General features: G+C 44.0%; 1 protein-coding gene across 2 annotated transcripts in view; it reads right to left on the bottom strand.

The window, feature by feature from the left end:
* The window catches only part of CDH13 (cadherin 13), a 502431-nt gene that overhangs the window by 254787 nt on the left and 221444 nt on the right, over nt 1–26200 (bottom strand). For both annotated transcript variants that reach the window (XM_044427973.1, XM_044427974.1), the window contains one exon: nt 20846–20962. In XM_044427973.1, the coding sequence (XP_044283908.1) occupies nt 20846–20962 (117 nt within the window). The remainder of the gene's footprint in view (nt 1–20845; nt 20963–26200) is intronic.

The following is a 26200-nucleotide window of genomic DNA, read 5'->3' as shown; positions in this document are numbered from 1 at the left end:
GTGGCATCACTATAGTTAACGGTGATGCATAGAGAGAGCTGGTAAAAGGAGCAGTTACCTGTTCTCAGAAATGCAATTTGACTTTTAGGTACCAAGAATGGAGACACCCTTTCAAAAAGCCCCATCGCTACCTTTTCAAAGTCTGCAAGTTATCTAGATAAACTTGACACATAAATTGGTTTTGATCTCAAGCTAATCCACCTCAAAGCAATCTGAGGAAGTAAGAACCTTTTAAAAGGTTAAGATAATTGTATGTGTGCATTCCACAATTGCTGTGTGTTTACCAATAAATTGATTCTGTGAAGTTTTCACTCTAAAATAAATAAATAAATACGCATGGAAATGCTTAAATCCAGATGGAAATTTGCATTTAAATAAGCATTTTAGATGTACTTTATCTCAAAACATACATGTCAAAACACATTTCCTCTCACAAAATGCATTTTAGAACTGATTTTGATAGATTTGTTGAGCCAAGAACTGAGTTGGATGTTCAGAACAGGTCTGTTCGTATCAGAATCAGCAAAGATCAAATTCATCAGGATTCTCTTCATCTTCTGATTAGGTGATGCTTTACTAGAGCTGAAACTGAGATGCCAAAAGCTGCATGTGATGTTTGTTTGGGGCAGTCTTTAAAAATGAACATTAAAATAAGCTTTTTTATTGACTTGGGTAAGTAACTGTCCAAAGTACTGTGTCAATAATGGCACTGACACCTCGTTTCTCACTGTTGCTATAAAAGAAACACAATTCACTTGATTCAACCAATTCAAGAATGGTCATTTATCCTTATCTTATGTGTGTCCATCAGTTTTTTCGATCTGCTGAGAAGCCCGTTCCATTGATTCATTATTTATGCCTGCTTTTCAAACAAAACACCCTTTTAGATAAATGACCATCTTGCACTGAATTTAAGCTCACAGATAAAAATCAATTGAAATCATGACCAAATAGGACTGAGTGTCTTTTAATATGGAGAATCTGGCATATTCAGTGACTGCTTGAACATTGCCCTTTGAAATGTGCCATTGTTCTTCAGGAAGATTAACAATACAAAACTTTTAGTTAGACAAACATGTTATACTGGCTCATTTTACATGCCCAACTTGCAAGCCAGAGCAAATGATTCTGGAGCAGGGAATTGGACCTCGCTCGTCTTTCTCCTTTAGGGAGAAACTCTTGAGACATGCATTCCAGAGTTGGGTGGGCTGAAGACCAAAGAGTGCAGGTCTAATTAAACAAACAAGCAAGCTGCATATTTGACCTCCCAACTCTTACCACCCACAACTAACCACTAGAAGATGCATTTCAATCTCTTGTAAAGGTTGGGAAACCACAAAATGAGCCATTTTTGGCAGAGAGGGAATAGGGCCAGGGAAATGGGTCATGGGCATCTTTGGAACTCTGAGAGGCCAGATGCCCCAGTGAAGACGGATGAGACTTCTGGGCCTGAGATTCTGTCCCTGTGTCCTAGATAGCTACTGCAGCTGCATGCCACATCTGGGAACTTAAATTTTGTTTGGCTTGTAAGTAAAGTCTAGTTGTTCTTGCCTGAGCTATAAGGGGGCACTTATTTGGATGCCGTCCTGGTTCCATTGGCCTAGCAGGCCCTTAGTTCAACAGCCTATTGACACTCACTGGGTGCCAAGTAAGTGTGAATTCAAGTGTGGGGAGATTGTAGAATCATGCAATCATGGAATCACAAGCTCGAAGAACAGTAGGATTGGAAGGAGCCAAAGAAGACCATTAGGTCAACCCCGTGATCAGTGCAGGACTCCAAGTTAAATATAGTGCAGAAGGATAAGGCTGGGAAGGCAGCTGAGAGGATGAACCTAAAACTGAGAAGGACCAAAGAGAACAGGGAAGAGGAGGCAGCCCCATGTGGCAATGGAAATGGCCCAAAGAAAGTGCAAGGAGGCCGGTGTAAAAGGAAAATGGAGAAAGCCCTCTTGAGGTGCACTGGGGCAGTTAGATCTCCCAGAGAAATTAAAATAGAGGACCATCATATTGCTAGCCTGTAAAAATACAGTGAAGGCTCAACAGTGCCATGTGCCAACCCCAGGTCTTGTTGTGGAGCTGTCAAGTTGTGTTTCTGGTTGATTGCCTTTATTTTGCAAGCTACAGACAAGCCATATTTGCCTCTGACTGCAGAGAGTATCCTCTTGCAAGCTGAATTGACCAAAGTTCTAGACAAGCTTTGCATACCATAGTATCTCATAAGTGTCAGCGAATTCCCCGAGTTGCAGCAGCAGAAAAGACGGTTGTCACAAAACTTGCACCATCCACTGAAGCTCACCCTTCAAAAGCTCACTGGGTTACTGAGTGCCTCCCTTAATCTGTGTCTTTCCACAAGATCACCTTCCAAGCCACAAGGTACCTTCATGACCTTCCATCACCCTCACCTTTACATCTGATGCATAGCTCTTGGATCTCCTATTCCCCCGCCCCTCATCCTCTTCTTCATTAGGGACTGCATTCCCATGAGTTCAGAGGGCCTAGATGGCCTGTCCTCCCAAAGGTTGGCCACCACTGGAGGTCTTGCCCCTGTGTTCCCACCATCCTCATTGCTCTGCTCACCACAGAACCTCCCCTTTCCTGTTGGTTCAGAACCAATCTTCATGTGTTCTTGGAACACATCCACAGAGCCGTTGGGTCCAACCCCTACGGAGAGCAAGTCAAAGAAAACAGAGGAGCCAGCTCAGTATGGAGGACTTTGGGCAGGCCCTTTTCATGACATTTCAGCCTTATGTACTAGTAGATTTCTTATTTATTTATGTATTATTAAAGTACCATTGCTCATTATTAGACCAAGTGCTCTCTAAGCGGCGATTTCTTATACTGATTTCAAAAACATGCTATTTCCAGGTCACACACAATTTCTTTCTATAATAATTATACATTGTTGTTAGCATTCTTTTTTAAAAGAAAGTTTAATAGTAAGATTATGTGGAAAGCCTGAGCTATTAAACTATTACAGTGTTCAAGGTATAACATTGCTGGTTAACCGACTTGAAGAATGCAAGCATCATTATTTGTTTAATGGGTGTGGAACTCTGTCAACACATCATTTTAACAAGTTTAAAATATGAATGCTTCAACCATTCCAGTGTTCAGTTTTTAATGCGTGGAAATACATATATGGTGGGAGAAGAAAACTTTCTACTCAAGGAAAGTGATATGCAAAGTTTAAAGACGGGGGATGTTTAAGGAAGCTCCATGCCCCAAAACTTATTCATTTCAGGAAACTAGACATTGAGGTGAATGACTCCTAGCTTAAATTTTTTTCAGCAGTACTAACTTGCTGTCCACATTGACAAAGGGGGTGGCAAAATGTACAGATACTTCCACTCATATATGGCCCGCTTCATGAAGAATTCAGAGAAGCATTAAAACAGATCAGGGATTCTTTTATATATAATTGAAGAGAGTGGCATATTCACTGACAAACAGACTCTAGGGATAAACGCTGGAGTAAATCAAACTTTTCACTTAATGAAGCAAGCTACTTTTCCCAGGATCATGCTTTGTTGTCTAATTTCCCCTGAAATGTGAATGCTTCAGGCAAATCAAAAGAACAAATGATTTAATGGCATTAGCAACACTGTTCAGTTCCTGGTAATGAGACAATAACGCATCTTGAACTTAGCATGAAAATTCTTAACTAGGTTTATTAAACTTTATTAAAAATTAAAATCATTTTGCAAGTCTTTGCTTTTCAAAGCAACATTTATGGTGCCTCTTGGAAGACATGAAGAGATTTACTGGATTATCATGCATTATGGAAAGTCCAGAGGTTTGGAAATTAATATTTAAAATATTCAGGTCTTATTAAAAAATGTTTTGCTTTTGCTTTAGAAATGGGTTTGTCAAACTGGAAGTAAAAGATAAACTGCTGCTATGGATTTTCTATTTTTTTCCCCTCCATTTCCCTTCTCTTCTATGGTTCTCTGATCCCATCATATCTGATGAATGCCTCACACATGTTGCTGCTAGTAGATGAAGTATGAATGACAAGACTGGAAATGAGGGATGGCATGAGAACAAGAGAGAAAATTCAGAGGTGCCTCACTAAATGCTTCAGTAAAGACCCCCACACACACCCCGAATGGCCAAATTGCGAAATGGGTGAGGACTTGGTAATCAAGTCCCATTGACAAAGGGCAAATTTTCTCTAGCAAAACCCATGACTTCATCTGGGGTGGAAACCCAGGAGACTTCCTTCTGCTGAAGCTCACAGTTGCTTACTGTAGCTAGTAGGGATGTGTGAGGATCCAGTCTGGTGGTAGGAATCCATCAGGTTTCTACTAGTCAGCTGCCATGACTCCAGCCTGCTTCCTCTCTTCCCTAATGCAGAGAGTTTACATGACTTCCAGACAGGAGTTCTGCTTCCACACAAGCAGGTTTTGGGTACTTTGTGCCAAGAATTCTGTACTTTGCACAAAGAAACTGCAAGAGTTCCTGAGGGTTTACAGACCTGATCTCCACTCAGTTTGCCTTTTGGCTACGAAGAAACATGGGAAAGCAGACTGGTGAGTACAGAAAAACTGGATTCTGGCCTGATCTTCGCATTCCAAGGGGCTGCCAACAGCTCTCCAAGATGTTCGGTAGATGTTGGAGATTGCCCTTGGGGCCACGTTCATGCAAAACATGTGCTCTGTCACTGAATTTGGGGGATGCAGAAGTACCACCAGGACCCCATCCCCTCCAAAATACATTCTGGCTCTTTGCAAGGAATTGGATTCAGCCCTGCGGAAGAACAGCAGGTGCTGAAGAAACCGAAAGTACGGGCTGAAGAAACCAAGCCGGCAATACAGCTGCAAGTGAGATACCAAACCTCAGAAAGCCACTAGCATATTTTCGGTGTTCCACTGGAGTGAATGCATTGACCCTCTGTGTTGATCCATATCGCATTTGACCGGTCAACTGAGCACATTCTCTTTGGACAGGTCAAATGAGCAACTCTGCTACTCATGGCTGAGACCAGGCTGCCCTGACCAGCCATGTTCAAGGGACTGCCTGTTTCAGCAGCTCCTGGGACGCCTGGGCCTCATCAGCCCACACTGAGGAAGCAAGCGAGCAGAGAAGGCAAAAATGTGTTTGAATTTCGAAGAAGCAAGGCTCCCGTTTCCCTGGAAAATAGTGCCATGACGCAGTCTTGCTGCCTTTGTATTGTTCTGCCTTCTCTTCAAAACACAATTGCAAGCCCATACAAGTTCATTACTGTGCCAGTAGGAAGCAACTCAGTATTAGGAGTCAGAGCAGGAAGAAAAATGAAAACAAAACCCCAGCGACAATGTGGTAGTGTGCTTCCAGGTCTTGAATTTAAAGTCTGGTAAGGTGTTTTATTTTGAGTTGTTTTATGTTGTGTTTTGGTGTTTCAACCTAGACCTCTTAGCACAATTATACTGAATCTTCTAATAAGAATTTCCAGCTTCCCTTCTTTCCCCCTCTTGTTGTTTCTTTAGCCAATGCTGCTCTGAAGGAAACCTTCAGTTCTTTCAACTGCATTGTTCAAAGTGTGCCTTACGAAGTTGTGTGGCTTTCAAGACCCTTAACATCATGCTAGACTGCCTTGCCAGCAGAATCAGTGAGACAACGTGTGATGATAAAGCAATGCTGCACTGGCTGGTGACATTACACAGCACATCATTAGCAAGCATGAAAGAAGATACATGGATTCTGAAACACATCAAAGCAGAGCAGGGTGTCTTCTCAGCACCGTAGCTGAACTATGCCCAAACGGAGCTTGCCATCCGCAGAGAGGAACTCTCAAGGGAGACTCCAGAGCCTTCCACCAAGATGAGATGACCAGTTGTGCAGCATGGACAATTAATAGCAGAGATAAGAGAGAGATGCCTACATAACAGAGCCAGGGTGGTGTAGTGGTGAAGAGCATGGGACTGGGGGTCAGGCGATCCGGGCTCTAGTCCCCGCTCAGCCATGGAGCCAACTGGGTGACTTTGGGCCAGTCAGACTCTCAGCCCAACCTACCTCACAGGGTTGTTGTTGTGGGGATAAGATGGAGGAGGAGAATGATGTAAGCTGCCTTAAGCCCTTTGTAGGAAAAAGGCAGGATATAAATCAATAAATCAATAAAAAATCAATAACAGACACATTTTGAGATCAGGGTGGAGAGAAGTGCCTAAAACATGCGCATCTCTCCCTCCCTCTCTCTTATATATATGTGTGTTTGTCCACAAGTCATTAGTCCTTTGGAAGACCTGATCCAATTGCCAGGCAACCTTTTGAAATACACAAGTGGAAAACAAAACCCTGGATGTCTATCTAATGCTACACAATTTTGCTGAAGGAAAGGGGAAGGCATTCCTCAAAATTTCTGTGTGCTGCACCACATGAGCAGAAAGCTTGGTGGTCCCACCACCTGTGCAACAGAATTGCCATGGCCATGCATAGGCCACTGGCGACTGCCCTTTGCGCTATTTTTCCAGGAAGTCTGAGAAAATTAAAGTTTTCAGATCCAGACACTACCGGTGAGGCCCACCCACCATCGCTGAAACCCTGCCCTGTTCTTCTCCCAGTGAATGGAGTGGGGAAATGGGGTGAGGAGCATCCTTGCCAGAGAGAGCACTGGGACAGGCTCAGAAGAATCAGTGCATTCAGCGTGTGTATCCAAACATGGTGCCTGGGCCTCTGCACCCATCCGTCACTCTATTAATGGCCTGGCACTGATTTTCTGATAGTCTTACTCTTCCCACTCTTCTTCACCCACATTTCTTTTCAAAGAATTGTTCTATTCATCCTGAGAATGAAAGAAAACTCACACACATATCAAACTATGCTGGTTTTGGCTGTTTCCTAGAAGCTATTTACTAGAACACTATTTCCTAGAAGCTCTCCATAGGGGAGTAGAGATTTTGTGTGTTCCTCAGATAGGCAGGGATCTCTCATTCCATCATCCATTCATTACCCAAATTTTCATTTGTGTGCTCTTGTGCAAATCTGCACTATGAAAAAGGCACAACACCCAAATCACACAAATCTCCCCAGATTCCCTCATGGTAGGATGTGTACATCCTAGTATATTTATTTATTTAATTTATTTTTTTATTTATATCCTGCCTTTTTCCTACAAAGGGCTCAAGGCAGCTTACATCATTCTCCTCCTCCATCTCATCCCCACAACAACAACCCTGTGAGGTGGGTTGGGCTGAGAGTCTGTGACTGGCCCAAAGCCACCCAGTTGGCTCCATGGCTGAGCAGGGACTAGAACCCGGATCGCCTGAGTCCCAGTCCCATGCTCTTAACCACTATGCCACCCTGGGTCTCCACCACACTGGTTCACCACAATTAATACTAGTTCACTGTTTCTGTATCATTCTGTGACTAAATGAGTGTAAAATTTTGGAATGCTTAAAAAACCCACAAGTCTTTGGAATCTGCGTGAGTTGGGAAGGCTGGTGAGCTACCGAATCCATGGGTTGCATTCCTTGTAATCCAAATGCAAATAGATTTCAGTCCATCGGATGTTTTCCCAACATCTCCAGTTTACTGTCATTGTCCTAGGATCTCTCTGAGCATATCTTACTGGTGGCAAAAGCCGCAGGAACTTAGATCAAGTCCAAAAGGGGGGTTGGAAACCAAGTCATTGGGGAACTGAGTATTGAAAGCAGAAACCAGGTTTGGACAGGAGAACCTTTTAGTCATTCTGTGTTGAGCTGCACCCGCCATTCCCTGAAGTGCAAATGTACCATCCACCCGCTGTCATCTAGGCATGTGCAAAATGCAAGTGTGCCAAAGTTCGTTGAATTCCATCTTAATGATCATTCTGATTGGGTTGAGTTTTCATCACTTATTGATGCCTATTTTCAAGCCCATTTTCCCTATGTATGCATACACTGTGTTTGTCTTTGCAGTGTAAGCATTCTCCAATTGCTCACTCTTGAATTTCTCTGCCTTTTTCAAATGTACACATTTTTCATGCACAATTTCCTGTCAAACACAATCTTGGGAGGGGTGTGTCTGCAAACCATGTTGCATGCTTGGGAATCTTGGAAAGCCAGGACTGGGGAAGCCATGGTCAAAAATTAGCTGAGATTCATGTCTCTCACACAGTTTCTGCCATCTCTCTGTCACATACCCAAGTGGCTTTTCCGGTTACTGGATTGCAGACACGGCCACAGAACCTGCGGAGTGGACAGCAGTTGACAAGGACTGCATAGAAACTGTGACTAATGCCACAGTTTCCAGTGTCTGTGTGAATGCATGGTGAATGGAAGGATCAAGTGGAACAAGACAGAAGACAGCTGGTATCAAATACTTCCCCTTCCCCCCCACACACAAAAATGCTTCTCTATGATATACCAAAGCACAGGGACCTGACATTTGATTTCCCCATTTTGCAGTCTGCATGTTCATCATTCTAGCGTGCATGTGTGTGAAAAAGAGTAGTGGAATTTTCTTCCGTGTATTCTCATGCATTACAATCAGTACATCAAGGGAACACAGACTTCCACAGCTGTCCTCTGCCAACATAGCAAAATGCATCCCTCACTCATTACGGATTCAGGGATGGTCAAGGTGGGGAAAAGCTTTGCTTGGTTTGCATATGAACACACACTTCTCAAGCTAAGAAGTAAACAGCCAGCCATTATCATTCTGTTTTCTCATTCTCCTAATCTTGCAAGGCAGTTCTATGAGCATTAGGGGAAATAGCATATCAAAATACATATTAAGGAAATTCCTTGCAAAAAGGTGTGTGGGCATGGACCACATGTACACCTGCATACATCTTTAAGTCTTTGAACATCTGCATATATTTTCATACATTTATTATTGCAAAGCAAACCGACATACTTGGTGAAACTAACCTACATGTAAGAGATGAACATCATGGAAAATTAAATAGACAGGTTCATCCTGCTGTAATTGGGAGAAGTTTGGACCAAGCATCTCAAATTTGTTTCTGTCTGGATTTAGCCATGGATCTCACCAATAAGCTTCTACCTCCCTCAGGTGTTCTGGACCAGCTGTCTTACTGAGATCCTCCTAAATCCCAAAACTTATGCATGTTAATATAAGACTAACCTTTGGGTTGGGGTAACCACCAGCAAAGAAAATCAAAACCCATTAAGGGGAAGCTTTTGTATATTGGTTTAAAGTTTGTAGGACAAAGGATTGTTATGCGGAGCGAAGGTCAAGAGGACAAGATTGTTATGCAGATTTTACATCTATGCATAGTTGAAGAATGATTAAGTCTTAAATTACCTGTACCAGCTGATACCTGGAGGCCGTTCATATGCTGATTTAAACCTCCTAAGGAAAACATTCAGCCAAACAAAGGCCTTTTCATATACAGCTTTCTCCTTGCCCTTCATCTGAGGTCAAAAATGACCCCTTTTGAAGTTAATGCAACGTTTCATATTGGAACAAGCTGAAAATTTAGCAGTCTGTAACTTCTATGCAATGCAAAATGTGCCATCCGAACACTGGCTTGAATCCAGTAACTTCCTTCTACAACAGTAAGGAATCTACTCATGGAAGGTCCCTCTTCTTAGTTATGAGAAATTACCGCAAAGCACAAAACTTGCTTCATTCTGCAGTTTCTCCTGACTTGCTCTATATTTTCAAGGGACTGAAAAGTCAGTTCTGGGGAAGAATGGCAGAAGTCCACTTCTGTACACAGAGTTGATCCAACCAAAGTTGTTGACCAGTTGAACATCAAGGCAGATATAGAATCAAAACTCAGACCATGAATGGTAGACAGAATCCAGCCTGCGGTGGTTAGGTGGCCTCAATGAGAGAACCTTGGACAGGAGAACACATCTTCAAAGCTTTAGCTTTTGAGTATCACACATGGAGCTTAACATGACCATGACAGAAGTCCAAGAGCCAAAGTTAACATGGGATTTAGCAAGAGAACCGCACTGTCTAGACAACCAGACTTTCTGGACAACAAGCAATGCAACTCTAGAGATGTTCACTCAATTAGAGATTAAGGACATGCTCAGTTCACATTAAAAATGGTGTGCCTGCAATTCTGAATGTGAATGAAATTCTTCCACAAATCCCCATACTACAGTCACATTTCAAAATGTGCAGTTCAAAAATGCAATTTTCTCCAAAAGGAACAACCTTTAAACCACCCATGGATGATTAAAATCAAAGAGAAAAAGCGAAGAGCTCAAACATTGCTTGTTCACCTATAGAAGCAAATTCCAAGTTGTTTCATGGAATTTATTCCCTAGTAACTGTGCATAGAAATGCTACCTGAACTAGCAGCATCAAAGTAGGTATCTTGGGGAAAGATATTACCAATAAATGCACTAGTTTTCTTTTCTTTTTTTAAACTTAAGGCAGGGCATCTGAAATGCACAAATGCTTACATGGTAGTTTACATAATCTGTTATTTTTTTTTAGCAAGAGTTATACATGAATCCATGAAAAATTAGACACTTGCATCTCGAACTTCTCATTTGAAGTAATTCAAGATTTCCTTAAATTCCAAGGTAGAGGTCAACATTCAGTACAGTGCTTAATGCCTTCTTGTTTTCCTTTGCTATATAAGCTCTTGACACAGACAAGATTAGATCTTCCTGTCCCTACATCTAAAGTCATTAGTGTGATTTATTATGAAGATACAGGAAATTAGGTGCTAGAATATTTCAATATTGGGCATAAAATTTAATTCTACTGTTGCTATAGAGCTAATTCATCTCTCACTAACATGTCTCCATAGCAACTAGACAAGGACATGGTCCTCCTCGAAAGGTTTAAGTAGGTCTTCCTATTAAGGATGGATGAGAAACATAGTTCAGTTCGTATTGACCAAGATTAACCCAGCTTGCACCTTGTGAACGGAATAGAAACTTCGAGAATAATCTGTAGCTGAAGTCTTTGCAAGTGCAAATTTGCAGTGCGATTCCTCGAACTGTGCCCCATAATACCTCTGACAACATGCCTCTCCACACTGCACACCAATGTGCTCTAAGCAATGGAGGACGAATGCACCCATTTCATACATGTGCACCACTGATATTGGCATGTCCAAAATAGTCACAAAACTAAACAGATTTCCTGAGAGGAGAAAACAAACAAAGTTCACAATATCAGGAGGAGTGAAGCCTCAGCAGGCCTTAAAAATTGAGTTTGGAGAACTTTATCAAGTGCGAGTTTTGCTGGTTCACACATCCTTCCTTTCTACCCGTTATACCATTATCCAAAATATGTGTGCAGTATCTTTAGGATATGTATAATCAAACGGCTTTGCAGAAGTGCTTGGGAACGTCATCTCAGTCAACCACCAACTGTCCAAATGATTCTTTGCCTCTGAATTGTTTGCACAGGAATGTTTCATCAAGGCTGTTTTCATTTAAAGTAGATTTTTTTAAAAACCCAGAAGTTGTTTATGAAACGATCGATATTTTAAACAGGAGGGAAATGTGAGCAGATCCATTATCACGAAATAAGCAGGGCTGCTTAATGATGTGGAGGACATCACGTGGTTATCCCGTTTTGAAAACGAAAATGTCACTGTAATCACTCATTTGTTAACATTAAGGGTTCTTGTGAATTATTTCCCTGGCAAGGGAACAGCATGGGATAAACAGGGAGCAGAGATTTTCATGCGTACACCGCAGACAGAATCTAAAGGACCTCACACTGATTTACATACACACAAGGTGGGGGGTAGCCCCACTTTGACAGATGCTGTGCCCGGGAACTCACGACAAACAGCTTTTTATCTTAATTTTAAGGGGTACACAACTTGCACTATTCAGGGGCAGGACTCTGAGTCCCTAGATGGTGCCCAAGGCAGTGCAGGGTACACGATTCCCAAATCCAGGGCTTGGCGTGTGTTGGGGCAGCTGCAATCCATTCCTTGATTCCTCTCTGGCTGCTTCTGGAAGGTCAGCAGTGGGACTTTGACGAGGCCGAGGTGGGGGAGAGGGGATTTCAGTGTTTGGGAAGGGGAGGAGCCTGGGAAAGCCAACACAAGGCATCTCCTGCTTCCCCTCCATCCCAAAATGCTTTTGCAAAGCAGGCAAAAAAAAAAAAAAAAAAAGCCTGTTTAGGATAAATAGAGGGTGCAAGGATTGACTGGCAGAGTCACTTCCACCCCACACAGGAGGAGTGTGAGCCTCTGAGTCTGGGAGTTCATGACTATCGTAAAAGGATGGCACCCTTAAGGAAGCAGTGCAATGGAAACCCAAGCTTCTGCCAGTTCTCCCAATTCCACTGGGAAGTTCCTTCTCTCTCATGTTGAGGTCAGCTAGGATTTCTGTCTGTGCCTGCGTCGCGGTGAATGAAAATCCTGGTAGAGACTGCATAGCTTCTCAAATGTGCCCTTCCATGGGGTGCATTTTGTTTTATATATGTTGTCCTTGCTTGGCTTGGCTTGGCTTGGCTTTTTGCTGCACACTTGGCTTGTCTTGGCTTGGCTTGGCTCTGCATAGCTCATGGAACCCAAGACAGTTTTTAGAACATTTCCCCCCTCTCCCTTTTATGCTCACAGCAACCTGGTGAGGTCAGCCAAACTAAGAGTGAATAACTGGTCAAAGTCACCCAGTGAGCTTGACGGAAGAGTGGGGACTAAATTCTGAAACTCCCAAGTCTCCCAACAGTCCTGGGAATGCTATGCTACATCATTTCCCAAGTGATTAAAGCATTGTTTGAGAGCCTCACAACAGTATGCATTTTTCATATGCACATTTTTCACATGCATCCATGCTCTCAAACACTCTTTTAGGGTCCTCACTTTGCATTACATCACATGGCATCACAGTCATACCATAAGGATTTGGCCCACAGGTGGTATTCAAGTCTTAGAAGATCCCCCAATCAACAGTTTGGGGGCTCACAAAATAGGGCAGCAGCCTGCAGAATCAAAGGAAACCAATACTATTCCAGGCCACTTCTGACCCATAATGTTCTCCTGCTGATGCTCCACGGCTCAATTGTGCAGAGCCCCTCTGGGTTCAAGCCACACAGCAGCGCTTATTATCCACATGACTGTCAAGTCCGTGTCACTGTTGGACCTGTCTAAGAAGAGATGGACAGCAGGCAATCATGCCAGCTAAGCAAATAAAAATGCTGCTCTTCCGTTTGTCACAAGATAAACGTCTGTCATTCTTCATAGAGGAGTGACAAATAAACTATCACAGTAATTAAAGGAGAATTGTGTGTCCCGCTGCTCCGTACTTCATCCCGCTTGATGCGGACAAATAAATTGGAACAGTAACATATGGATGGAGACCAAAACGACAGCCCCATTTCGGTATCCCCATGCTTGTACCAGCAAGAAATACATCAATAATACCCATCAACATTGGTAACCTGGACCATCTGGACTCTGAGCTGCGGCAGAGCCAAGAGCCTATTAAAATATTTTCATCTCATCATTTTCCCTCAAGAACTCCATATCACATGCGCAAGTGTAAGGGCTGGCTAGACATCCAGGCTCGCTGACACCGACTCATGCTTGGCACCTGATAGCTGTTTAATTAAGAGATACTGAAGAAGGGGGTTCTTGGTTGCAAGGCAATGAGCTGGATTCCAGGCGGGCAGGAGAAGCAGCCAGTGGCTTTAGGAGGGAGAGATTTGCATCATTAATTTATCCTGCTGCCTAATTGAATGTTGCTGGTTTTTTTTTTTTTTTTTTAAGGATACAAATCACTATCCTGCCTATGAAACTGTTGCCGCCATGTTTTAAAATGGCCGTTGCTCAGGTCTTCACATTTGCTACGATGGGTCCAAGATTGAAGCAGGGAAGACAGGCTGCTAGAAATGACACAGGAAGGTTGTTGCTGGAGGAGCTTGTGTTCAGACGCTCCGATTTTTTCTCTAGCCATGAGGACCAGCATCCCTGTGTCTTCTGACAGGACCTATACTGTGGCCAGTTCCACCCCTCTTGGAGACCTGATGGGGCTCTCACCTGATGCTTCTGTAAGGCTGGGGAGATGAATGTTCTGCCAGGGACTCAGATGGGTGTGGGACAGAGGATGATTGCAGATCTGTGTCTCCTGGCCAGGAGGGCCCTGAAAAAGACTGTAACAGGATGGCCTGTGGCGTATTCTCACCACAATCCTCTTCTACTTATTTCAATGTTCAAAGGGTTGAAGCCACCAGCATGGATCCTACGTTGAGAAACTAGTGCAATCTTACATGGATAGGAAGCTCATCACAGGAAGATCAGTTCTGACTAGAAAAGCAATAGTGAGTCCCAAAGTCTTCCAATAGAAGCTGGGGGCGATTCTGGCTGTGCTACGCCTGACCTTCTCCTGTTATTTGGCAGATATTCTCTTTGGTCAAACATGAAATGCACTGATGAGGAGACACCAATGTCACCATTTCAGGACATCCCCACTTCATTGCCAGCATGGCCATAAATAAGCAACCGCTAGGAAGAGTGGGGACAAGTCAATGGGGACCCCACCCCCCTAAATCATAAAGTCCTCAGGCTAAAGGTTATGGCAGAAACCAGCAGATCAATTCTGCAACATCTAGCTTGTGGTTGTTTTAAGGACTGCCTATGAATTTAAATCAAGTCTAAGTGAACCACAAGAGTAGCATCAGAGGGCTTTATCGTACCCAGCAATATCTGTAAGTCACATTATTTCAAGTCAAACTGGAAGAGAAAGTGTGGAAGTTATGTAGCAAAATGCTCCTCTTCATTGGTAGTAGTGGAGGAAGTTGGGGAAATTATCTTCTAATCTTCTTACCTTCTAATTATCTTCTAATTCTAATTTTGGCTGGTTTATCACTTAAACATTCACTTAGTTCACTGTAAAGGGACTTGGTGGTCAAAGAAGACATGAGTTTTAGGAAGACGTACTCCAGGGCAATTCTGGTATTTATCTTCAACACACATGAAATAAACATCCCTTGATTAATGGGGGAGGTTGGGAATTCCTGCAGAGGGAGAAGATCTCTCCTCTTTAGGAAACAGAAAACACTACAAAGGTTTTTTGCAGCAAAAGATGTTGTCAGTTTTTGTATTTGCAATTCTGCAATAATTAAAAAAATAAACTTTAAGCAAAATTAATTAAAATCTAAGAAAATTAATCAAATTTTAAGAAAAATTGCACAATAGAACTTGAGCAAGAACCTTAACACAAAATGAAATGAGACAAAACAAAATGAAGTGAAGATACACAGCCATCATTTTAAGAAAGGGGATGATGCCAGAATGTTGCAGTCAAGTTTCTATTCCCCCTGGCATTTTAGGGCTTCGGTTTTTGTTGTTTGAAATGTGTTCATATACGTTGAGGCCTTTGCCCAGATGTTCTCAACTTTGGATTCATGCAAACTAGCTTTGCAAGTTTTATGTTAGATGTTGTTGTTTCATAATAGGTTTGAGTTTTGTGGACAACCCAGAATGCTTCAAGCTATTGAATATTACAGAGATGGTATCATTGTTTTATGATTTTCCACAATACATTAACATTAGGAATGTACCTTCCCTCCGGGGGCTTTTCAAGGAAGGCATGTCATATTCAAAACACGCCATTGTCCTTTGGAATCTTGGATTTTATGCAGTGATTCAGTTCATTAAGGCAGCTGTAAATTAGTCCTGGATAAGTTAGGAAATGTTGTATGTTTATTAGTGAGGAAATTGCAAGCGTGAATCGAGTTGTACTCATGTAAGATGCGGTCAAGCAAGGAATTGCGTGTGCCGGTCTCATCTAGCAGACCACTCGAGCATTGCCATTTTCAAGGCTTTGAGACTTGTGTAGCTACACCTGTGGTTGGCACTGAACGGAACAAATCCTCAGCCACTGCCCTCACCCAAACCTACACAGACAGGGTGCGGCTAATTCTATGCGATGGAGGCCAGAGCTTGCATCACATGTCAGTCAAATCTGGAGAAGACAACATGAAAATTCAGAAGAGTAGAAAAGCCAGTGTACATTGTCTTGTCTTCGAGGAACATGGGGACCTACTCATAACAACTCGAGATATTTGTCACCCTATCTCAGTTGTAGCAATAGTTTTCTCCTTCTCGTTTTGTGCAACCTGGGACCTTCCATGTGCAAACCACCGAGCTCAAAGAAACGCTGATTACATCTGCTTTCTACCAGCTCATGGTGGCAGCGCTTCTTCATCCCACCATTTGTGCTCCTCTCAGTCCTCCAGGTGATGTCCCAGGAGATGCCACGGGGAGGAAGAAGGGGCTTCTTTTCCAAAGCCGTGTTTGTGAGCCACGTTCAGCACACTGCAGCTCTCCGGCTGTCCCTGTTGTGCAAACAGGGCTCATGTCCTGAAGTGCAAGGGGTGGAACAAACCCACTGGGAATCCGTCTCCCCAGAATCTGTGGCTCATCCTGGTCCTGCACAGTGAACTGAGTCAAGAGGAGGTCCACAAAAGCTCCATCGCAGAGCCCCGGATGTTCAACTGGCAAATTTTCCCAGCCGCCATTCCTGGTGGCCAACTTCCTTCCGCGATCGCTGTTGCCTCCCATGGCACTCATGGAGAAGGGCCTTCCCTCTTTATTGCTCCTGCTTGCCAGAGAGACACTCAGAACGCAATGCCTGCTTCACAGGCAGTAGGTTCAGGATCCCTCTTTGCAGGCAGGAGTGAAATGAGAGGTGGCGAGGGATTCTGCCGAGGTGACAAGCCCCCAACTGGGCACTGCTACCCTGCTGATTCTTCCCCCTCTGGCTGGAGTGTGAGAAGGAGAGAAGGGAAGTAATGGAGCCGTGCAACTCCTTTTAGTGTTGAGTTGATTGCCTGGTCTTCCCGCCTCCTTCCCCGCTCTTTAGGGCAGAGCGAGACGCTTTGGACAGTCACACTAAACGGTGGCTGCCGGTGGCCTTCTCTGACTAGACACCTGGCAAAATCAGCAATGGGCCACTCTTGCCAAGTGGCGGCCTGTTTCTTCCCTGGGTACCACAAGAGGCTGTGTTTTGGGGGTTCGGATGATGCAATGCACCACTGTGGTACTGAGGAACCATAGAAGACTTGATCAGTGGCTTCCCAGCAATGCACCAGGTAGCAATGCACTGCAGAAATAGGAGAACGCAGGGTAAACAATGAAGTCACGAGGCCCACATCTCTCTGCAGCTTATACCACCTGGGAGCAGTCCATGTGCGACTGGCAGTTCACATCCAGCCCCAATTACAGAACAACCCGAGACCCAGCTTTTTGTCATATTGCCACAAGTGCAGGAACAAAGCGATTTCTGCCTTTTTTCCTTGTTGACACAAAAGTGACTCATAACAGCATTTCTGTCACAGGAACACAGATTACCTGCATGCAGCTTTTCCAGACAAGTAACTTTTCAGAAAATGACCATACAGGCTCAGAGCTAATTCATTTTCCCCACTCCGACCTGATGACTATAACTCATTATAGCATTTTATTGATCAGCTCAACCATGTTCATCCTGATAGGGAGCAAGTTCAATAACACTCAATATTACATTTTTATTACACCCGAGCTGCTTGGCTTGTCTGTGGATTTTTGTTCTTTGGCTTTCCTCTGAGATTGCTGTCAACATGGAAGAAATAAATCAAAATCTAATATTCCCATTATCAAAACGTTATACGTGGCACATCCATGTAACGGCAGTCCAATTGGCAAAGCCATTGCAGTCAACCCCAAGATGGCGCCTTCAGATTTCCCCTGAAATGGCATCCATGAGGCCTTTGTTCCTTACCCTTTCAAAACAGATTTTTTTTGGGAGGTGCTTTTTTCAGCATTTTTAGGTGTGGCCATGCTTTCTGCTCGCTTTTTCTGAACTTGCCCTGATCAGCTAGTGGGGCTGATGGGTGCTTTTAAACCTTGGACTTCATGCGGTTTTGGGGGTGCCCTTTAGATGCCCGCGTGTGTTAATTCAGTGACAAAGCAGATAGCAGACACGTCCCTCCACTCACACCCATCATTCTGTATCTTTCAGCGGCTTCCATCTTCTTGATGTGGTAGAGATGACAACAGATGTGCTTGTTAGTGTTGGGACAGTGCCCAATGGTGCCCATCCATGTCCAGTGGAGTTCCAGTTTGTGAACTCTGACAGAACTATTACAATGCCACTGAAATCTTTCTGTCACACAAGTGTTTGCCTGTTCTCTTTACACAACCATGCATGCAAACTGTGCCTCCAGTTGCGGAACGAACAAGCCGTTGATGACAGTCCTGCAGCTGATGTTTGTACAACTCCAAGGCTGCAAATGTAACTTTAAATAAATTATCCTCTTGTGTGTGGTTTGGAACTTGGTTTCCAGTAGTGGAACATTTTTGCATGAGTGGAGTGGCGCATCTCTTGCCCCCATTTATTTGTGTTTGTTTTGCTCTTGTTATACATTTATACCCCACTTTTCTTCCTCTTGCAAGGATCCCAAGGGGCTTACAAGGTTCTCCCCCTCTCTATTTATCCTCATGATTACAGCTCCCTAAGAGAAGTTTGGTTAAGAGGCTGTACCTGGCCCAAAGTCATCCAGTGAGCCGGGGCCTGACAATCTAACCACGACACCCTACTCTGAGCATACACACTTTGAGTCCATTTTACTCACAGGGCCATCATGACTACAGGAATGAATTTCACCTACATAGATACATGTCTTAGATATGCTAAGCGGCCCAGAGCCTGATCTGAAGGCACACCTGGCATCCACCGTGCTGAAGCTAAGCATGTCTAGGGCTGGGTGCCCCACCATAAATGAATGAATGAATGAATGAATGAATTATGTAGAAATCAAATGCTAACTATATTTGCCAGCTTCTCTGCCTCATCACCTTCCATTTGCTGGATGGTAATTCACTCTTTCTATCTTATTCTGAATCAGCCTCTGATTCGCTTGTGTCACTGTTGCTTTAAATATTGGTCCTATAAGCATTGTGATTCAGAAGCTGAGTTTGTCCTGTGAAATGAAAGGCTATCCTAAGATTCCTTTCCCTGAATTTGTTAAAAAAAATGGGGTTTGTGTGTGTGTTTGTATGGATAAATTCACAACTGCTGATAAACATCGCAAGGGTGCATTGCCCTTCAAATGTAACATAAAAATGCAAAGGACATCTCTAAGTACCTTCGTTTTACTACAAGACTTAAGTATATATAATCAGTTTTTTCTTGCTTCCCCCCCCCCAAACCTGTTGAGCTTTCTTGCACACACAAGAACTCTGCACTCATGTCTTGAGGCGAAAAGATGCTACAAGTGCTACAAACATGAATTTCACGACAGGTTGTCATTACGCACATGCTGGGGTGACTTTAATGGTGACATTGGCAACCTGTGTGGGCTAGTGGTAATGACATTTCCCACCAAATTATACTTTCAAATAATAAAAAGTCTATCTACATCAAAAGGTCAAACTCCTGAGCTTGAAGCATTGTGAGCACGGCAGCACGTGATATTGACTTCAGTTTTCTTAGTTGGACTTTTTTTAAAATTCTGCTGCTGCATCACAGAGACATGTTCCAGAGATGCTTGGAGAAGCTGCTTTGCATCCTTAAAGACCCATTAGGAAGCTTGTTCAATCACACCATTTTTGTTTGTTTGTTTGTTTTAGGGCACATGTTTTATCCACAGGCGCAGCTACACATATAACTCCTTATAACATCACATAAAAACGTACCTTCTATAACCATTTGTGCAACCCCATCAGGATGGCTATTCTGTTCAGGACTACCAGTATGTTCTCGCAAACCAGTGGGTTTTCTTACACAGAGTCTCAAGGTGGCTATTTGGTGGAGAACAGTATGTTCTTGTGAACCCAATGGGTTTTCTTACACAGAATCTCAAGGTGGCTATTTGATGGAGAACTACCAGTATGTGCTTGTGAACCCAGTGGGTTTTCTTACACAGAGTCTCAAGGTGGCTATTTGGTGGAGAACTACCAGTAAGTTCTTGCAAGCCCAGTGGGTTTTCTTATACGGAGTCTCAAGATGGCTATTCAGTAGAGAACTACCAGTATGTTCTCCCAAACCAGGCGGGATTTCTTATACAAAGTCCTGCCAGTGATGCATCTAGCACAGGTTTGTCTATGCGGCTGGGAAGTGGGTTTCTGCTTTCCGACAATCATTATCCAAGCTCTAACTGGAGGTGGGAGAAGCCCCCTTCCCCTGCACCTGGCTTTCTTCTGTGTGAGCAGGTCTTTTTGCAAGGAGGTCACGGTGAGGAAAGAGAGCTGCAGGGTCTGGGAATCCTTCTGCACACACCGCCTAGACATGAGCTCCAGGAGGAGAGTCTGGCTCAGACACAAGGAGCAGCTGGACCAAAAGGACCATGACTGATGGAGGCAGAAGGAGAATGGAGGCGTACGTGAGGAAGGGTCCAACACTCGGCAAGATATAACAGGGCCACGAACAAAGGCTGTCAGGAACCACTGAGGATTAAAAACCAGCAACACAACGAGAACGGAAGGAAAAACATTCCTCTCTCAAAGAGCAGAAGACATCATCTGCTGCAGCGCATCAGAGGCAGTCACTGATGACTTCACAAACATCTATCCTTGCAACAACCCTGTGAGGTAGGAGAGGCTGCAAGTCAGTACCTGGCCCAAATCCAGCCAGCAGAGACTGGCCACCAGCTCTCCCAAGCCCCACTCCAGCAGTCTATCCACTATGCAACACTTCCCTTTGCACGGAAGACCTGTGCTCTGCAGGGATGTAAGGGGAAATAGGAACAGATGCATGGAAAAGAATGGTAAAGTAAGCAAGCCAAGTGTGCTGCTCAAAGTTTGGACAGTAAATGAAATAAAAATAAGCATTCCTTACACTTTGAGTTAACTTTGGAAGCAAAACCAAGTGATTCAGAACTTCAAACTCTGGGGAGAAATGCCAGAATCAGGGAAGAAACAATCCACAGTATCACATCAGAAACACACCCAGAGAACTCAGCAAATAGTAGCTAAAATTAAGAGACAGCAATCCTGTTAAGCTGGACTTACCCTGCCCACAAATCTTGGAAATGGAGGCCTCTGATTTTCAGCCATTAAGATTGGACTTGCAACAATAGACCTTCTTTGCCTTACAATTCCAAGGCTGCTTTCTGTTTTTAAGATTTCCTAAAGAAAGGAAGAAAGAATAATGAGATTAATTAGCCCAAGAGGCTTCCTAGGACACCACAATTTATTATCCCTCTTCTGTACTTTTTTAATTTTGCTGATGAATAAAAAGATCCACGAGCCACAGTCCTTCCAATAGACTCTCTAAACCTTCATTAGCTATAGAAGCATTGTCAGTTCAGGACGTGGGATCAAACACGCCATTGAGTTTCTCAGGTGAAATCTTCAGGATCATTCTATTTGTGAGGGTGCCGTTAATGACGGATGACCTTTGCTTCACCCTGCACTCTTCTCGCCCATGCTAGAGTAAAAGTGCTGAGAAGAAAGAGGCCACCAATCTCTCTGCAGGTCTCCAGAGTTGGGCTTCAGCGTACGGCGGTGGCGTCCAAAGTGCTGTGATCTGGACTTGAAGGATTGTGGGTGTCCGATGAAGGACAGAAGGATTGGCACCCCTTCTTCCTGCTATAACCCTGAGATGACACAAGGAGAGGAGCTGGAGGGGACCACCATGTTTCTTCCTTGAATGGTGGCACCTCGTTCCTCCCTTCTGTACCCCCCTGGAGCACATCTCCACACCAGCTCTGAGGCTGAGCTTGGGACCTGTGGCTGCTGCAAGAAGGATTTTGCTGGCTATGAGGTAGAGGGAAGGTGCTCCGAATTGGCAGTCCCGGCCCTGCACTGTGGCCCATCTCCAAGGCTGGAGCTGATGCCCCAAACTATCCTGAGGCTGTCTAGGAGGCATCCGGCAGTTGTAGCCTTGTGCCCAAGGACTATTAACCTGTTGTGTTTTATCAGACACTGAGCAAGGTATAACATCCAAAAGGACCGGAAACCCTCATCCTCTCACCTGCCCAGTCTGAAACATCTTCTATGGAGGTCCTCCCCTGAGAGCCCCTCTCGAAGGAAGGGAGGAGGGCTGTTACAAGGGGAAGGGCCTGCTCAGTGGTGGCCCCTCAACTGTGGAATATGCCTCCCAAAGAGGTTCATCTGCCACCGGCTCTTCTTTCTTTCCGACGCCAGACCAAAATCTTTTTATTTAACCAGTATTTAAATCGCTGATTTTAATATCTATCTGGTTGAATCCTATTTTAGTCAAGTGCTGTAAATTGTTTTTATTTTTTTTATTATTGTCAACTAGAAACTTTCTTTGAAAATATAGACAGAAAAAAATCAAATAAACATACACAATCCTTGCATTCTGACAACACAGCTAAATCCCATCCCTTCTAGCATTCACACCTCCATTTTACACTCCGCCCAGATTCATGAGATGTGTTTTCCATTCAGTTTCTTTCCCTCCAAGGACCTGGATGTGATCATTTATTTATATATAATGGAAGGGGGAAAGGCAAAAGAGAAAAAAAAGAACAAGAGGGGGACGGGATGGGATGGGATGGGATGGGATGGGATGGGATGGGATGGGATGGGACAGGAAGGCTGTGCCGAACATTCATGAAATGAAAAGCAGGTCCTGTCCAAAAGGCAAGGCACACACTACGACAGAAGCAATCTCTCAAATCGGCGTGTGATAGTAAACACAGCCAGAACCCCCAGCTGCTGTGTATCCGTGGCATAGCTTAGAAGAATGACAAGGCTCTGCTGGCTGTATTCTGGTGCTCTGTGGTTCCATCAACCTGCCATTACATCCACCAAAGAATGGCGGCAACAGCAAAATGTCCACTCTTGTGACTTCCTGGGATCGAATCCAAGATGGTTTACATGAATGCACTACTAATTATCAGGCTGCAGTGCCTGTATCAGCGGAGACGAAAGTATTCCTCCTTGGACCGAAAATACAAACCGTGTGATCAAGACATCGGAGCTGCAGGCAGAGATGCGAGTGCGGGGGAAGGACGAAGGACAAACTTTCCTATTTCTGCGCTTTTCTAAAATACATTTCTCAGTTTTTCAGCAAAGAAACACTCAGCTTAGAAACCTAGGTGAAAATTTGAAAGGTGGGTGGTATGGGCATGTTCAGGGGAGAATTTTTGTGAGCCCAGCCTGGTTTAACCATCTTGGTGTGTGCACGGGGGTTCATGCCAATATACTGTCAGTTCACACTCATCTGTCTCCACAATCCATTTTTTTTCCTGTGCCATTTTAAAAGGGCCTTCCTCCTGGGGTACATCAGACAATCATGGACTGCAGAGAAGGCATTAGGGCATTAAATAGTTAATCGCAGCTAGTTAGATGATGACATCACAGCGGCAAATCACAGTGGGGGTTTCTTGTACTTATGCCCTCTGAATGGTTGAAGAACTCTGCCTCATTTCCCGGCTTTTGAGAATGATAGTTAAAACGAGGTTTGTGTGTTTCAGAAGGAGTGTTCATAAAGTGTTCCCAGCTGGGTTTCATCTCAGCCCTAAATATTGCCAAGGGGAGTTAATCACAATATCACTTTGTTGATTGCATTTGGGAAATGAACGTATATCTAGAAGTGATCACATTAACTAATGAGCTCTTTTCTCAAATCAGACTGTAGGTATGTAGGCATGTCTATGACTATTCAGTGCAGCCAAATATTTCACAAACACCCCACCTCACAACCTGGGAAGTGTGGCAGTTCCCAAACTTTGCTTGCACCTAATTTAACCCTCATCCTTTCCATCTTCTTAGTGCTTAAGAAAACTTAGCCATTCTTTTCAAATATGAAAATAGCTTAAGAAAATGATCTGCACACATTTGTATTTCACCGAATTCTGCAATCTGTATCATGTCTCAACGTGTGATCCATTTGCCGAAGCAGGAGGGGTCGGGGGAGAATCGCCGTTTCTTCTTACTACCCTTTTTGGCAGTCACCCGTACGAGGGAACAAGAGATAAAGATGAATGAATTGCTCCATGAATTCTGGCTGAAGCTTCCCTCATATGTCTTTCCTCATTTTTGCACCATCTCTCAAAACACATGCTTTAGAATGCATGCCAAGAATGGTGTCGGAACACTCAGGACCTGGGTAAATGAACTCTGCACAATTCCACTCAGATTCCACCTTAGGCCAAGAGGTACAAGTCCAGCTAATCCATATCAATGTTTGCAAAGAGCAAAGTCTGCTACAGGCATTGGTACAAGCGGCTATTGAAACTGTGGCTCCATCCTCTACTTCCCTAAGCTCAAGGATAGGCTAGACATGCACACGGTAGGCACGTCATGACCAGAGCCAGGGGTCAGACTAGATGGCCCCGGAGGTCCCTTCTGACTCACTCTGTTTCTGTGTTTCGAAGCCCCACCAAGCCAGTGAACAAAGCTTTGTGGTGAAGACTCCTAGGAAATTTGGACTCTGACTTCAGGGAGGGTGGAATGAGTGTCCTGGGAGTGGGTTGGTAGGGAGGGCACACAGTCCCTGTGACCCTCAGAAAGAACAGCTTAGGGTACGGCGCATTGCAAGCCAGGTGTCCCCACTTCACACTTCCAAGTGCGTGAAGATCAGGGCATTTCGGGGGATACACCTTTCCGATGTGGGGATGATGATGACTGGACAAGTAAGCTTCATGATCTTCCCATCTTTCCCTTTGCGTTTATTCTTTAAAGCAGAGACAGTTACTTTACCAGCCAGCTGCTGCCTCCATGAAAAATCCATTCAGGCATATCTTGTTATGGTTTGATCCAGTTCGGTCCTGGGGCAAATCAAACTAGTGAAGTTGGGTAGCAGGCAGGAAGCAGAAGCAACAAGGGAAACTGGCAACATCCAAGACAGATACAAAGCCATGCACAGGCAAACCGTCTGAACCAGAGAAGTTTGGCTGTGGGGTGGTAGAGAACTTGAATAAATAATAAGTATAATGATAACCAAGGACGATCCAAAGCTATGGAGGCATGGCCAGGAGTACAGGGAAGAGAAGCAGAAGAGATCCGCTGAATCCCAGTCCTGTACTCTTCACAACTCCACCACACTGCCCTTTGGTTTCCTTCCTGCACCTTTGCTGGTGGATGAAATTTCAGAGGTCAGAGATGGGGCTGTGAGCAGCTCGAGTGTCAGTCCATTACTACAAGATCACTTTCCCATGTTCAAGATCAATCCTTCTGCAACCTGGCAAGCTGCCCTCGGCACAGGGATTAAATGCAAATACAGAAAGTGGACAATCCCATTAGCACAAAAATTTAGAATCGGGAGCAGAATCTGGACCCTGGTATCTTCTAGATGCCGTGGACTAAAACACACATCAGTCCCAGCAGCAAGGCATGCACGATGGGGCCAGTGGTGCAAAATACTGCAAGTTTGCCTCCCCTGGTTCACCAGGGAGATCAGGGGAATACACGAATCTGACACAGTACAAAGTCACTGGATCTCAGTGAAGACAATGCACCAATATGTTTATGGATCAATGGCTTGACCTGGTGCAAGGCAACTCTAGGTAAGCAGGTAGAATGTAACTCTAAATGGTAGCCCCAAAGCATGCACTGCTGCAAAGCAACAGGCCAAGATGCTTTCTCTGTGTTGCATTCCTTCCCCTTCAATCAGTTCATTTCAATTGCTGTTGGACCCAGATAACATCTGTCGAGTGTGCCAGGTACAAATGATTATGAGCACCATTGGATTGTCATCATAGCCCACATATTGACAGTTGATGCTTTCACAATGGTTGCCAAACCATTTTTTAAAGCAGCTTTGCATTCATTAAATGGCACTCTCAAAGACTCATCTGTGTTCTGGGAGGTCTTTGCAGCTGAGCAAAAGAGCAGCTGTTTAAATAAATCATAGATCTATGAATAAAATTAATGATTTTTAAAGCCAGACACCTGCTCGGGCACAGTCGGGGGCAGTCACCTTGCTCACCCGACTTCATTCCCATACACCTGGTATAATGTCTCCTCTACTTTTCATCTTCTTCTGCCCTGTCCTCATGTGTGTGTTCGTTATTCCCCATCCATTGGTAGGACACGTGCCAAACCGAAGTTCAGCCCCTCCTTCCAGCAGAAGCATTGTTGCTCCTATTTACTATCGTTATTTATTTCATTTCTATATCGCCCCTTTTCCAAAGCTCTCTGCAGCCGGTGAGCCATTCTTTCCTCCAGGATATGCATCTGGAGAAAAGTGATCAAAGAAATCAGTTTTCAACCTGAGCACAGTAGCAATACTATAGCAAACTACCTTCCAAACATCTGCAAAGCATCATAAGTAGGGCTTACTTAAAGGGGAAACAGAATTTCTCATACCTCTTGAATATCCTAGTTTTTTCTTTGCATGGGCACATAAATCATCATGTCAAAATGCTTCCTAAACTGCATATTTGGAGAATA

This window comes from Varanus komodoensis, unplaced genomic scaffold (assembly GCF_004798865.1).
Source record: "Varanus komodoensis strain SLA01 unplaced genomic scaffold, ASM479886v1 scaffold19, whole genome shotgun sequence".
Classification (NCBI taxonomy): Eukaryota; Metazoa; Chordata; class Lepidosauria; order Squamata; family Varanidae; genus Varanus; species Varanus komodoensis.
Note: the sequence above shows the minus strand (reverse complement) of the source record. Positions and strands in the feature narration are given on the sequence as shown.